Genomic DNA, 15,960 nt, shown 5'->3' on the forward strand with positions numbered 1-15,960 from the left:
TAGAAAATGTAAAAAAAATTGGAAAAACAAGATGGCGGCCGAGATTTTCAAAAAATTTCCTCCTGTAAAATTTTGTATGAAACTTTTTTTTTTCACTAATACTTTCGTACAGAAGACAATGATTCCTTAAGGGCAACATATGGAGGGAGCTGATGATTGAGGATTTCGGAGGCGGGTGAAGGGCACGCTCAAGGTATTGAAGATAGGTGGGAGGTGCTCGACCAAATGTCATTCGAAACGTCATCCAATTGCCAAAAATTTGAAAAAAAATTCAAAATTCCGAAAAAAAGATGGCCGCCATACAAATTTCATCGGCGTCCATCTCGGAGGGTATGAAAGATGGAAAAGTGGTTTCTTGGCAAGAGATGATCAGGGTCCAAAGGTCTACTCGATGGATGGAAAAAAAATTCAAAATGGCGGAATTTTTTTTTTCATACAAAAATTTTTATTATTCAAAATGGCCATTATAGACCTCGAGAGCTGCTTTAGCAGCTCGAGCAGCGAGCAAAATACTAGTATAATATATAAAACTGCTCTTTTATCAATTTTGAAGGCTACAAGCCTTTAGAACTACTTTTCAGGTTGTACAATTTGGAAGTATTAAATTCAAAATTTCAGAGACATCCATGACTTTTAAGTTAAGTTCAGGAATATCTTTCTAAGTTTTTATTCAAATTATTAGTCTGTATGCTTTGTATTTTGGTTCTTAGTGAATTGGTTTAGAGAGTTGTGTTTTGGTACTAAGAGTAAATCCTAATTTTCACTATCAAATCAAGAACCGCATTATTATACATATTTCTGACCTTTACTATACTGTGCTTTCTTAGAATAATCTTTTTTATTACTTAGGTAGGAACCATGGAAGAACATTTTGGTATAACCAAAACATTGCTCAGATTAATATCTAAACCAACTATCAGAAAAACATACGTCCACGATATTTATAGAAATGTTCCTACTACCTAGACGTAAAATTACCTACGTCTCAGCTCTCAACACACTTGAAATGATTGCTATGGGGGTCCTTCTTCAAGAATTTATGCATTTCACCCCCTATTTTCTTCGTATTAAGATTCAAAATCGAATTTGGCTGGATAAACACCACACGTTTATGGCAAGTCACGACCTGTAAAGGGATCGGTAGTTAGTAGGGAATTTCCTACGATTACCCATCGCCTCGTGTGTTTAACAGTGTGCACCGTGCAGTAACGAAGTTTTTCCGTTTATTACATAGAGTGTTAGAAGCATGGCATCTATTGAATACAAAGTTTATACACACATGTACACACTCCCACACAATACACACTGACACACATATGCACACACACACACACAAACACATATGTATTTTTAAGTAATTAACTTATTAAATAAACTTATTATAAACTAGATGATGCCCGTTTACTATATTTATTCGAAATTGCCACAGAAAATGTAACAATCAATGATGAAACAATTAGCAAATAACTGTTAATTACTTATTTACACCAGTGTGCTCATTTAATATCGATTCTACAGCGACACGTTATTTGCTAATTACTATACTGATTACGAAGCGATCAGCTATGACTTATGAGCTATCATTATTGCACTTGGGCATTGGAGGCCGTGGCGTGAATGCACGTCCAGGTGACGTTAGAAATTGGTGACCTCGTCTTCGCCGGCGAAGAAACTGTAATAAGGTTGAATTGTGTAGCCCTACGAGATAGGGAGCATTGTCGGTCATGATTTAATCGGTCGGGATCGTTAAGGACGTGCTCAGGGCGCCTTTTATCGGGGGAGTTACAAGTGCTTTGAATCGTCGTTTAAACCTAGTACCTACCAATGTCCTTCCTACGAAGATGTATTCAAAGTTGTGTTCGACACACGGTAGTAGTGATATATACCACCTTTATTCGCTGCAAATCTGCATGCCAAAGAGTTCTTCCGCACTTGGCCAGTGTAGCGTGGCGGACCATGATTTAAAACTCTAAACCCTTCTCATTCTGCTCAGTAGTGGATCGGTGATGGGTTGATGATTATGATGATGATGATGATGATGAAAAATATAAATTTATCTCCTTAATAATAAAAAAAACTTTCTTAATTTCAAATCGACCAATAAATAACATCTGCTCTTAATGTTTCCAGACCATCGAATCTCCCAGCGAAATGCACGGAAGAGGCGCTCCGGCACAAAGCAGAACACGCACGTATGGTCGAGGCGGCGAGGCGCAGGGTCGAGCGCGAGGCGGCCGCGAGGCACGCGCGTCTGCAGGAGTCGCTGCGGATGGAGGAACGCCTCGCGAGGCACGCGAAGGAATGGACCCAGAGCATTTTGCCTGATTGGCATAACATGTAAGTCATGATGAACATAGGTCATGTGTAAAATCACTGATACATAGGTATTTGAGGTAAACTGCCATAACAAAACATTTTGACGACCTCCCTGGCGCAGTGGTGAGCGCGTCTTAATAGTGGGAGGTCCCGGGTTCGATTCCTGGCAGGGGTTTGGAATTTTATAATTTCTAAATTTCTGGTCTGGTGGGAGGCTTCGGCCGTGGCTAGTTACCACCCTACCGGCAAAGCCGTGCCGCCAAGCGATTTAGCGTTCCGGTACGATGCCGTGTAGAAACCAAAGGGGTATGGGTTTAATAAAAACTGCCATACCCCTTCCAGGTTAGCCCGCTATCATCTTAGATTGCATCATCACTTACCACCAGGTGAGATTGCAGTCAAGGGCTAACTTGTATCTGAATATAAAAAAAAAGAATAAATTTTTTTTTCCTGTTTTGATCGGAGTTGTTTTCAAAATCTAAATAAAAATCAAAATACATATATTTATTTGGCTGGAGGCGGTCTATTTTTGTATAGGTTGCTCTTTTCAGTGTGCTTGCCCCTATTCTATTTTTACAAATAATAGTAATTACAGACCAGTTAAATAAGGGGGCGACTGCAAGGGGTGCGGCAGGAAACTACATTTCCTTAACCTAATTTTCATTCTAATAATTTACATATTATATTATAATAAAAAAAAAACTATTATTATAAAAAATATCCTAATTGCTCCGCCGATTTGTGGCTTCTATGTCTAGTTGTGATGTGTGAACCCAGTCCTTACGCACGGTGTACCTAAGCGATTTCTGCCGCGTCAGGGTGTCATTTTCCGCGGCGACCGACGCGACTGTGGGAACGCAGTAAGCAGGCACGTCTAGCGTTACGGCCTGACTATGCCTGCGTAACAGACCCAATTATTGTCAGTTAGATATTCACAATTTTTAGTCTAACTATAGACGTCTACTCAGTTATCCTACAGATCTCCTCATTTCTGTTTTGATCACGTAGAGAAACTCCGCACATAGCTCTCTCCATCGCCCGCTGAGTGACTCTGAGCTTTCTTATGAGGCCCATAGTTAGCGACCATGTCTCGGATTCATATATCATTCATCTCATATCAGAGATTAATCCATCATGTTCTGATAGAAGCAGGTTGTGTGTATTGTTATACTAACAATGGTGGAGTTATGCACTACTCTATTGTTTTTTATGTTTTGCTGTTTTCTTCGCACCTAGCTATTGTTTGAACTGTGCCCATTTCTAATACAAATATGCATATAAATTTTTTGCAGCAGCTGTTTTGTCGTCGTAGCTATATTTCCGTTATTATTTGTTCATTGTTTATGAATTACTAGCGACCCACCCCGGCTTCGCATGGGTGCAATGTAGATACTAATGTGGTGTCATTGAGGTGTCATTGCCTCGGCAACTCTCAAATGAGAGAATTTTTTCCGACCTAATTCACATTATTTCAATTTCTCTAGGGATCTCTAATTTTTTGAGAATTAAACTATAGCTATAAACCTTCCTCTTGAATCACTCTGTCTATTGGTGAAAACCGCATTAAAATCCGTTGCGTAGTTTAAAAGATCTACGCGTTCATACATACATACATAACATACATACAGACGCGAGAAGCGACTTTATTTTATACTATGTAGAGATGACAGTTATATGGTTGACTTATTTTCTATCTGAATTGAATTATAGAATACTAGCTGCCTAACTCCATTCCGCCTAACCATCGATTTAAATTTTTTAAATTTTTCTCTCCGTAAGAACCATCCTCGTACTTCAAGGAATATTATAAAAAAAGAATTAGCGAAATCGGTTCAGCGGCTCTCGAAATTTGCGATGAGCAACACATTTAGTGATTCATTTTTATATTATAGAAGATAATTATTAATAGGGTCTTGGACTCTAGTACTAAAGTGACGTGATTTTTTTTTTGTATAGCGGTAGTTTATGGGGCTAGAATTCATTATTAAAGAGAATAACTTTTAAAAAAATCATGATTTTTATTCATTTTAAAAATAATTAATTACTAACCTCACTCTCTACGGACAGCGATTAATGACGTCAGATGGCGAAAACGACAAATATTTTTTAATTTTTTTAACATAAAAAACCGGCCAAGTGCGAGTCAGGCTCGCGCAATGAGGGTTCCGTACTACAGTCGTATTTTTTCGACGTTTTGCACGATAATTCAAAAACTATGATGCATAAAAATAAATAAAAATCTGTTTTAGAATGGTGAAGACCTTTCATATGATACCCCACTTGATATAGTCACTCACTTCGAAAGTAGTTCATGACCACAATTTTTTTTTTTGTGTGATCTTACCCTAAATTCACGGTTTTCAGATTTTTCCCCAAATGTCAGCTATAAGATCTTCGAATATCTCAAATCCTTCTCTAAAAATTACTCTTTCTCTTTAAAATTTTAACATCTTTTATATTTTCTTCTTGTGTGTTCTGTGAGCTAAATAAACTTTTATTTATTTCAGTAAATTAAAACAAAATTTTGTTTTGTCAACAGGAAGAACAGCAAACGCACCCTAGAACTATGGTGGAGCGGGCTTCCCCCGGCCATCAGAGGTCGAGTGTGGCAACTGGCCATCGAAAACAAACTCAAAATCTCCCACGACCACTACCAGGACTACGTCACTAAAGCGAAGCAAAAACTACACGAGGCACAGTTACGAAGAAAGCGATTAAAAATCAACTCAAAAAACTCATGTAATTGCAAAAAAGACGATAAAATCGAAGACCAGAAAGTCGAGGATAGATTATCGGCTGGTGAATTCGCGAGGTCCGATGAGAGGTCGTCGAAAAGATCGTCTAAAACCGATGAAAGAGATGAGAAACCGGAAAAACCGAGACTAGGTATTGTATATTAACTATAGATCTTCCTTTTGTCATCGTAATCCTGATGATCAACCCATCGATGGTCTACTACTGAGCACGGGGCTCCTTTCAGAATGAGAAGTGCTTAGTGCAATAGTCTGTCACGCTGGCCTAGTGCGGATTGGGTAGACTTCACACTCTCTTGAGAACATTCAAGCAGGTTTCCTCTCGATGTTTTTCTTCACCGTTAAAGCAAGTGATATTATTGCTTAAAACGCACGTAACTCCGAAAAGTAGAGGTGCCCGGAATCGAATCTCCGACCTTACGTTTGTACCCTTTTCGATACCTACCTATACTATATTGGCGGGCTTTAACTTTTGAATCGGTGCTTAGTCCGATTTCGGGCTGATTGCACGTGTGTTTGTTTGTTGGTTTGTCCTTCAATAGATCGGCTTTTATTTTTTGCATTGGGTATAGTGAAAGACCAACAGAGTGACATAGGCTACTTTTTTATCCCGGAAAATTAAAGAGTTCCCACGGGATTTTCAAAAACCTAGCACGTGGACGAAGTCGCGGGCATCAGCTAGTGTAAAAATAAATGGAAAAATCATTTGTTCAACAGGTTTGCCCAGAAACTTCAGCGAGCAGAACCTAAAGACGTTAACGGTGGATCCGCCAAAGAAATGCTGTTCGAAATCCAACCCTAATCTACTGGATTATGGGGACGAATGTTCCATGGAGCTGATACAGCTGGATATAGCTAGGACTTTTCCTCACCTGTGTATATTCCAGCCCGGGGGACCGTACTTTGACGTGCTGCATGAGCTATTGGCAGCCTATGTGTGCTATAGGCCTGATATTGGCTACATTCAGGTATGTCATCATTATTATCACTCAGCCATTATCCGTTGGAACACAGAATACTTACACCGGAATTCACAGTCAAGATAGGGGGTTCTAGGGACGATTCAGACAACATGTGTCATACGCAACCTTAATGCATTGCACAAAGGTTGCTATAAATTTTACTCCCCTTTTGTTGTGTACTAAGAAAATTATCGATATCGATTACCCGATATTTGATGTTACCTCACTAGAAAATAGCCACCTTGACCTGTTTTATTCTTTAGGGTTCAATACTTCAAAAAGCACAAACGGTACCCTTAGTCACTTCATTGTCTGTCTGTCTGTCTTTCTTCTATCTTTCTGTCTGTCCTGTCTGTCAAGAAAACCTATAAGGGTACTTCCCGTTGACCTAGAAGTATAAAATTTGGCATGTCTTATATCACAAAGGAAAAAATCCGGACACCGTGAATTTGTGGTTACATCACAGGAAAAAATTAAAACTGTACATGAACATTTGGTATTTTCAACTTTTAAAGTAAGATTTCTACACCAAGTGGGCTATCATTTGAAATGGCTTTACCTGTACATTCTAAAACAGATTTATATTTATTTTTATGCATAATGGTTTTCGATTTATCGTGCAAAATGTCGAAAAAAATACCCGAGTTCAAAACCCTCGGTGCGCGAGTCTGACTCGCACTTGGCCGTTTTTAATTTTTTAATCATATATGACTGAACTAGTTGACGACTATTTCATAGAATTTTTATCTCCTAGAACTTTCCTATATCCTCCTCCCTCCCTCTCATGGAGATATATACGAGGAAATGACTAATTCTAGAAAAACCTTTAAACAAAAATTAAAATGGTGTCAATGTAACCAGGAAAAAATTAAAATGGACATAATCGCAACCTATAGACGAAATAATGACTTTGGAAAATTTTGGAAGGAAACGAATAAATTACAGCCTAAATGCAGTACTCCTGTGTCGGTGGGTGGTTTACACAACCATAAAGATATAGCAAACTTATTTGTAAATAAATTCCGTGTAGACTGCCCGCTAGTCGGCACATGCCCTAGCACTGAGTCAGAGTCACACTCCGGTGGAGGCGCGGGCGCGGGAGACTCGCGCGCGCTGCACGTGTCAGCTGACGAGGTGGCGCGGTGCGTGCGCGACATGCGGCGCGGCAAGTCCCCGGGCCACGACCACCTCAGTGTGGAGCATGTGCTATACGGTGGCCCTAGGCTCTTCGAGATTATGGCTACATTATACAATTCATGTATTGATCATAGCTATCTCCCTGTAGATATGACAAAGACGAATGTTATACCGATCGTTAAAAACAGAGCTGGTGACGTCTCGGACCCTAAAAACTACCGACCTATTTCTCTCGCGACAATATTTTCAAAAATACTTGAGAGATTGTTAATATCTCACCTAAATTGCAATATCGAATTACACTGCGGTCAGTTTGGCTTTCGTAGCGGTTTGTCAACAGATTTGGCTATTTTTGCCTTAAAAAGCACTGTAAACTATTACCTCGCCCGGGAAACATCCGTATATGGATGTTTCCTGGATCTGAGCAAGGCATTTGACACTATTAGTTACAATATTCTATGGACAAAATTACGAGCTACTAAAGTTCCTAGTAGAATAGTGGATTTGCTACAGTTTTGGTATACACATCAAATTAATCAAGTAAAATGGCAAAATGACTTCTCAGATACCTATCGCTTGAATTGCGGCGTTAGGCAGGGTGGTATGACGTCACCAATACTGTTTAACCTCTATGTAAATGAACTGATCGGGGAACTGAGCGGGGCTAGGGTTGGCTGCCAGATTGGAGGCGTTAGCGTCAACAATCTGAGCTACGCCGACGACATGGCCCTGCTCAGTCCCTCGGTCTGCGGCCTGCGTAGCCTTATTGAAATCTGTGAAAAATATGCGGAAAAACATGGTTTATTGTATAATGTTACAAAAACTAAAGTTATGATATTCAAATACAAAAAAGGCCCAGAAAATGTTCTGCCCATAAGACTATGTGGCTCCGAACTGCAATATGTTACTAAATTCAAATATCTAGGACATGTATTAAGCGACACGATGAAAGACAATGAGGACCTAGAGAGACAGAGACGGTCTCTGGCGGCAAAAAGCAACATGCTGGCTAGGCGGTTCACCCGCTGTTCCCGACAAGTAAAGGTCACCCTGTTCAAAGCCTACTGCCAGGCGCTCTACACCTCTCAGCTCTGGTACGACTATACTAAAGCCACTTTTGACGCTCTCAGAGTGCAGTACAACAACGCGTTTCGAGCTCTGCTAGGGCTGCCGTGGAGGTGCAGCGCGTCGGGTATGTTTGCGATGCACAGGGTTGACGACTTTTATGCGGTAATGCGTAGGTCGAGGGCAGGATTCATGTCAAGACTGCATACTACTAATAATCTAATAATAATAGAAATGGTAAATATTGTTTATACATATTGTAATTTTTAAATTTTTATATGGGTCCCCCCAGACCTGAAATAAAATATTTTTATTTATTTATTTTATTATATCTGTGTATACCTACTATCCAACTCAAAAAAATAATTTGTTCCTTCCAGGGTATGTCATTCATAGCGGCGGTGCTGATTCTAAACATGGAGGCGCCACAGGCGTTCGTCTGTTTCGCTAACCTGTTGGACGGGCCCGTGCTGAGAGCTGCCTTCACCAGAGACGGTGATACTATGCAGGTGAGGCAAACACCTGGAGGGTTCTGTGGAATCAATTTCCTTCGGCGGTGTTCCCATTAGATTACAACATGGGGTTATTCAAGGGGCGGACCAACAAATTTCTGAAAGGCCGCCAACGCATTGGTGGTTCCTCTGGTACTGCAAATGTTCATGTGCGGCGTTACTTAACATCAGGTGACCCGCCTGCACGTTTGCTCGCCATTTTTATTAAAAAAAAAATGCATTTCCGTCCCTTTGGTTTCAAGGGGGTACAGTACCCGGCAGGAAATATTGTACATCGAGAATTTATCTTTAAGAAAGAGATAGAGGTAGATCCTCTGTTGTTGAGACCGACAAAACGTCACATAGGTATGAGTGACAGAGACAAACAACGCTTCTACAAAGCCAAAATCTCATTCTAAAGGACGATCTACAATATTTTTTGCCGGCTACTGTATATTATGCAGAATCGCTATGATTATTAGTATTGTGAAGGTTAATTGATAGTATAGTTCCGTGGCGTCACCCGTTTCAGGGACCTGGCTGAAATCAGCGCTGTACGCTCTTGTGTATCAAGGCATACAGCATAATGTTGAGCTGGAACCTTTTTTCGGGTTGTGCCACACATGACAGTTTGTTCTTCTGCTTGAGGCTTGTTGGCTTAGTGCTCAAGTGGAGGGAGCACCAGAATGAACAACTCGTGGTTGTAGGATGTGTGGCACAATTTGGCCCGCACTCCACCAGAGCGGAGACGAGACGAGAGGAGAGATGTGATTTAAACAACCAATAGAATTTCGTTATTCCCTCATCTAGTCTTCGCTCTGTCAGTGGATACCACTGAGCGGAGATGTATCATATTTGTATGGCACGATCGATGCGAAGATGTGAGTTGTGCCTGAGCTGGGCGGCGGTACAAAGCGGAGATGTGAGCTGTCCCTCGCAAGCTGGCGACGGCGCGTAGCGGAGACGAGGAGAGATATGTGCTGCGTTCAGTGAGTGCTCCGACGCTCGCCGCACGCAGCTCAGTTTCGCTCTAGCCAGCAGACATCTCCGCTCCAGTCTAGCCAGTAACATCTCCGCACAGCTTCGGTGGATACATCCTTGCTGAAAAACATCTCTTCTCGGCTCCGTTTCAGACATCTCCGCACATCTCCGCTCTGGTAGAGTCCGGGCCTTTGAGAAAAAACGTTTTTCTTTCTTCTTTCTTTATTTCTATGACGGCACTACTAACTTTATTATATTTAATATTAATTTCAGCGGCTATGGAAGGCCTACGCAACCCTCCTGAATCATAACCTGCCATCGTTAGCAGACGTGGTGGCTCCTGAACTGTACCTGCTGGAGTGGCTCTACACGGCGTTCGCTAAAGCCATGCCGTTGGACGCCGCGTGCAGAGTGTGGGACGTCTTCCTAAGGGACGGCGATACCTTCCTCTTCAACACAGCACTGGGTAATTTAGCAGACATGACTCCTGAACTGTACCTGTTAAAGTGGCTCTACACGGCGTTCGCTAAAGCCATGCCGTTGGACGCCGCGTGCAGAGTGTGGGACGTCTTCCTAAGGGACGGCGATACCTTCCTCTTCAACACAGCACTGGGTAATTTAGCAGACATGACTCCTGAACTGTACCTGTTAAAGTGGCTCTACACGGCGTTCGCTAAAGCCATGCCGTTGGACGCCGCGTGCAGAGTGTGGGACGTCTTCCTAAGGGACGGCGATACCTTCCTCTTCAACACAGCACTGGGTAATTTAGCAGACATGACTCCTGAACTGTACCTGTTAAAGTGGCTCTACACGGCGTTCGCTAAAGCCATGCCGTTGGACGCCGCGTGCAGAGTGTGGGACGTCTTCCTAAGGGACGGCGATACCTTCCTCTTCAACACAGCACTGGGTAATTTAGCAGACATGACTCCTGAACTGTACCTGTTAAAGTGGCTCTACACGGCGTTCGCTAAAGCCATGCCGTTGGACGCCGCGTGCAGAGTGTGGGACGTCTTCCTAAGGGACGGCGATACCTTCCTCTTCAACACAGCACTGGGTAATTTAGCAGACGTGGCTCCTGAACTTCGCTAAAGCTATGCCATTGAACGCCGCGTGGGCTTTTACTGTTAGAGTGGTTCTAAGTGAAATTAGTAAAGTTTTAAACACAATTTTCTAAATTCAACCCTGATTCGAGTATGTCATGTACATATTATATGCTATGCCAGAAGACTCGCTAGGTATAGGGGACTTGTGACTTCATAATAAACTATACTGTGGCCCTACCGCGGTTGTTTGACAGCTACAATGTCACGATCGCAATCATCTCTGATTGGTTAATGCTCGCTCACTGTTGGCCACAATGCATTGTTGCAACAAGAATCTCACATATTCAGCCAATCAGAACCATTGAGATTGTAATAATGATTGATGCAGGTTTTAGACAATCGCCCTGCTGTTTATTATGAAGTCACAAGTCTGTGACTGTGATTGAGACCTCTCGGTATTCCTTGATGTTATGTTATGGATGTTTTACTGCGGTACTGAGAGTCGCTTCATCGTTACTTAAGTTTAGTTAATACGAGACAGATTTATGTGAGAGATATAGCTCTGTCTCGTTTTAACTAAACTTAAGTAACGATTAAGCGACTCTGAGTACGGCAGTAAGTCTGGTAATGGCATTTTCAGCATTAGAAAATCTGTACTAACTCGACATTTTTCATCTTCAGGTATCCTCCACTTATACCAAGAGGAGCTCAAAGATATGGACTTCATCGCGGCCGCTCAGTTCCTCACCAAGCTCCCCGAGGACCTGGACCCTGAGGCACTGTTCAGAAGCATCTCCTCCGTCTCCATGACCCTGGCCGGTATGTCGTTTGAGGAGCTGGTCTCCTGCTGCAGCCTGGACGATGACCTCAGCGCGAGGTTATGATACTATGCCGGGGAACTGTGGGACCTTATGAATCTGAAATCCGGTTGGAGGTTATAACGTTAGACAATATTGTTTTGCATGACAAAAGTTTCACACTCGCTTCGCTTGTGTTAACATTTGCAACCTTTTTTATTTTATGAACATTTATTTAGTAAAATTTTCGCTCACTGCGCTCAGATTCTTGTTTTTGGTAAAGGTCCTTTTGCGAAAAAAATGTCATACTAGCTAAGATCATAAAGCGGGATTTTTTTTGTATTATTAAAACATCAAATGTTGTCAATTGGTTTAGTATTGCCTTTTAAAATCAATGATAAATTCTCCGGTTTCGAGATTTTCTTACTCCACTGGATTACTGTAGATATTTAAAAAAAAAAACTTATCTTAGGTAAATGTTGTTCTGATATTTTTTTGTACCTGTCTTATGTCTTTTTATTTATACCTAGAAATAACTATAAGACAGATCCTGTCTGGCCTCACCTTTCGAATTCTCAACTTTATATTATAGCTATTACCCGCGGCTTCGCTCGCGTGAGTCAAGGTTTTTAATAATAATTGAGGGTTTGTTACAATACTTTTCTTAATTACTTAATCTAAAATAGATAGCTCACCCTCCAGGTCTAAAACTATATTGTTATCTATGCAAAAATCTCATAGATCTATTGCTGTGTAATAAGTATAATAAGTACCATGCTTTGTGACTGGATCCGTATACATTATGCCCATGTAAAAATGAATGTCTGTGAAAGTCTCGTCAAAATAGGGTCAGCCGTTCCAAAGATTAGCCCGTTCAAACAGGCAGATAGACAAACAGACAAAAATTTCAAAAACGTGTAATTCAGTTATGGTACAGTTCAAATAAACATATGAGCTTAATTTGAGGTAGTTATTTCGAAATTACAGACAAACACTTCAATTTTAATTATTAGTAAATATATAGATATAGATATAAATTTTTATTAACAATACGATCTATACGTCTTTACTAAAAAAACAATGTTTAGGTACTAAATAATCTAGTTAGTTATTTTAAAATAGATAGTTATTCAAAAATATAATAATGTCAGCTACTTTTGCTTTGGAAAAGTAGCATTTGCAAACATATCATACTTTAATATTAATAGTATATTTTGATAAACTTGCAAAAATACGATAAATCCGATTTTGAAAAAACCATCTTCTATATCTATCGAATATTTTATCAATATTCAATAATAATAACAATAACAATATACTGTTTGACAATTTTCTCGCTATATTTAGCTATCCTTAAAGGCCGATTTACATTATTCCAGTAACACTTCTGCATTACAAATCAAAGATGAATGGAATATTCCGGAGTCTATTAGACGATAGCTTCTGCATCAATCAATTCTGTCAATCATGATTCATAAATGATTTATTTAACGATATTATTGTTCAACCTATTTGTAATCTGTCGACGATTTTTTGACGAATAACAACGTTGCTAACAGCCGTTAACTCAGAGTCGCTTAATCGTTACTCCAGTTTAGTTAAAACGAGACAGCTATATCTCTCACATAAATCTGTCTCGTTTTAACTCAATCTTAAGTAGCGATTAGCGACTCTGAGTGCGGCTGTCAATTGTCTTAAAAAAAGTAAAGCACATTTTTTATTTTGTTCTTTATTTAATAATTTCATAAAACAACAGCTATGGACTGAACTTGAATGATTTTTTTTAATTTTATCGCCCATATCTATTACAGTGTAGCAATGGAAAGTGAACCCAACGACTGTTGTAATGTGAATCGGCCTTAACACCAGTGCTGTACATTTGTAAATAATTGAAACATTATAAAAGTCGTCAATTAAATATAAATATTGCTAATATTATTCAAATAATTAGGCTTCTTTAATTATAATATTAATATTAAAATTTAATTGTAATGTAACACAACCAACGAGTAGTAGGACCGGCCTAATAGTTAAACGAATCGAAGGATCTTTCGACACCTAATCTTAATTCTAGTTATTATCTATCGTAATAAATATAACTATTTATTGTTATTGGCGTAAAATTAAATTTTGACTCCAAAACTCTTATGGCTAGGAAAAATCTACCTACCGAAATCCGCAACGAGAAAAACGCGTGCGGATTTTTTTTTCGTTGAAGGAGTTAACTTTTTAGCTTACGTCAATATTGGTACTGATTCTGAGCACAACTGATTTTAGAGTATTCGCATACTCTTCGTACTAATGTAATATGAAAAGGACAGATGCAGTTTAACAGATTTAATTTTTATTTTTAGACGCGCACAGTCGCGAGCCTACTTTTCAAATTTGTAGCGTGCACTAAAATTTAGAGTCTTGAAATGTAAAGTTCATGTTCTGTCCCTTTTTAGCATTGTTAAAAAGTAAAGGATGCAGATACTCTAAATTTAGTTTAGTGAAAGACAACGGAATCGGTGCCATTATGTCTATACTATGTCGTCTACATGTCTATATAAAATAGATTAGATTTATATTAGACATGGTTTATACAGAACTGGCGACTGTAATGGCCCACTCGTTTTCTCCATAGACATGTGTAAATATAAGTGCCATAATCGTCGCCTGTATAAACCATGGCTTAAACAGCTTTAAATCAATGTCATATTGTGCAGATCTTGCCTCGTGGTTATACAATACCTGAATTAAAATTACCAATTTTGTTGTAGACTAAACTTTAAACAATATTATTAACTAGCTGATGCCCGCGACTTCGTCCGCGTGGAATTAGGTTTTTAAAAACCCCGTCGTGATTTTCCGGGATAAAAAGTAGCATATGTCACTCTCCAGGTCTTTATCTATACCCATGCAAAAAATCACGTCAATCCGTTGCACTCTTGCGACGTGATTGAAGGACAAACCAACAAGCCAACAAACAAACACACTTTCGCATTTATAATAAGGGTACTGATAGCCTAAATCATGTTTAAGCAGAACAAATGCCCATTTTTGGTCAAGATTTGGTCATTAGTATGATACTCGACTGGGCATTTCCGTTTGACTTTTTGATAGATTATTAAAAATCTGTCAAATTTTTTATTTACCAAAAATTCTTTTGACGATTGTAAAATCATCATAATTTAAAAGCAGTCTTCCTTGTGATGGCAGTTCTGTAAATTTAGTTTAGTGTAACTTTAGTTTACAATTGTTAAGTAATTAAAGTTGTCAGTACTAGAAATCATCCTTTCCCTTTCTAACTTCTTCTTTGTTAACTTTGTTTAGTATGTACAACAAAACTAGGGTCTTAGAAATAAAAGCTTTTTATATTATGTTATAGTTTATAGTCACTTATTATTTTAGCACTTCATTTTAAAATATTTTGGAGCTATATATTCGGATATAGAAATATTTGGTGTATATTTGGATTGGATTTAATAGTTTGAGAGATAATATATATTTTATGAAAATGATTACAAAAATGATTAACAGTCGCACTCAGAGTCGCTTGATCGTTACTTAAGATTGAGTTAAAACGAGACAGATTTATGTGAGAGATTTTTTTCTCGTTTTAACTCAATCTTAACTAACGATCAAGCGACTCTGAGTGCGGCTGTTAGTTTTCATTTTTTTCAATAAAACTATTATAAATTTTAATATTATGTTTTATATTATATAATATTGTCGACTTTTTATTGCATAATTTACAACAAGGTCTTATTGATTTTCTAATACTAATTTTGGCAAAAATATCTTATTATAAGAATTTAAGCTAATAAGAATATATTAATAATAATATCTTTATTGTATTATAAAATATATATGTGTGCGTGGGATATTATTGTAATGATATTGGTTATAAATATAAATATCTATGTGTATTTTATAGTGATAGTTGAATAAATTGCAGTTGTGATGTTGACTGATATTATAACAATGCCATCTCGATTAATTAATTAATTATAATTAGTAATTGTCTGTTTAATGTAAGATGCAACTCGGCCCCAGATCTAAGTTTGATTGTAAAATAAATTTATCAATACTGAATTTTTGTATTTTACTTGTAGTTACCTCCTTCATAGTTTGAATAAGTAAAAAAAACCTTTTAATCATTAAGATATGAGAGCGGTTTCAGATTAGCAAGTTGTGGACCTCTCTGGCGCAGTGGTGAGGGCTGTGGTCTCATAAATGGGAGGTCCCGTGCTTTATTCCCAGCAGAGACAATTTGGGAATTTATAATTTTTAAATTTAGAAATTATAAGTTCCCAAATTGTCCCTGTAGGAAATCAAACCTGGGACTTCCCACTTATGGCATAATGTCAAAACGAGCGTAATACGCGCAGAATAAACACTAAGTCTGTAACAGCCCTTATGCTGGAGGTCAG

At 38.9% G+C, this 15,960-nt stretch overlaps 1 protein-coding gene across 2 annotated transcripts in view; it reads left to right on the top strand.

Annotated features, from left to right (window-relative positions):
- The window catches only part of LOC117988423 (TBC1 domain family member 12-like), a 63,969-nt gene extending 48,347 nt beyond the window's left edge, over positions 1–15,622 (top strand). For both annotated transcript variants that reach the window (XM_069503090.1, XM_069503091.1), the window contains exons 3-8: positions 2,131–2,337; positions 4,856–5,202; positions 5,787–6,037; positions 8,614–8,742; positions 9,979–10,759; positions 11,430–15,622. In XM_069503090.1, the coding sequence (XP_069359191.1) occupies positions 2,131–2,337; positions 4,856–5,202; positions 5,787–6,037; positions 8,614–8,742; positions 9,979–10,759; positions 11,430–11,632 (1,918 nt within the window). In that variant the 3' untranslated portion in view covers positions 11,633–15,622. The remainder of the gene's footprint in view (positions 1–2,130; positions 2,338–4,855; positions 5,203–5,786; positions 6,038–8,613; positions 8,743–9,978; positions 10,760–11,429) is intronic.
- Positions 15,623–15,960: the final 338 nt, after the last annotated feature.

Source organism: Maniola hyperantus, chromosome 14 (genome assembly GCF_902806685.2).
Source record: "Maniola hyperantus chromosome 14, iAphHyp1.2, whole genome shotgun sequence".
Lineage (NCBI taxonomy): Eukaryota > Metazoa > Arthropoda > Insecta > Lepidoptera > Nymphalidae > Maniola > Maniola hyperantus.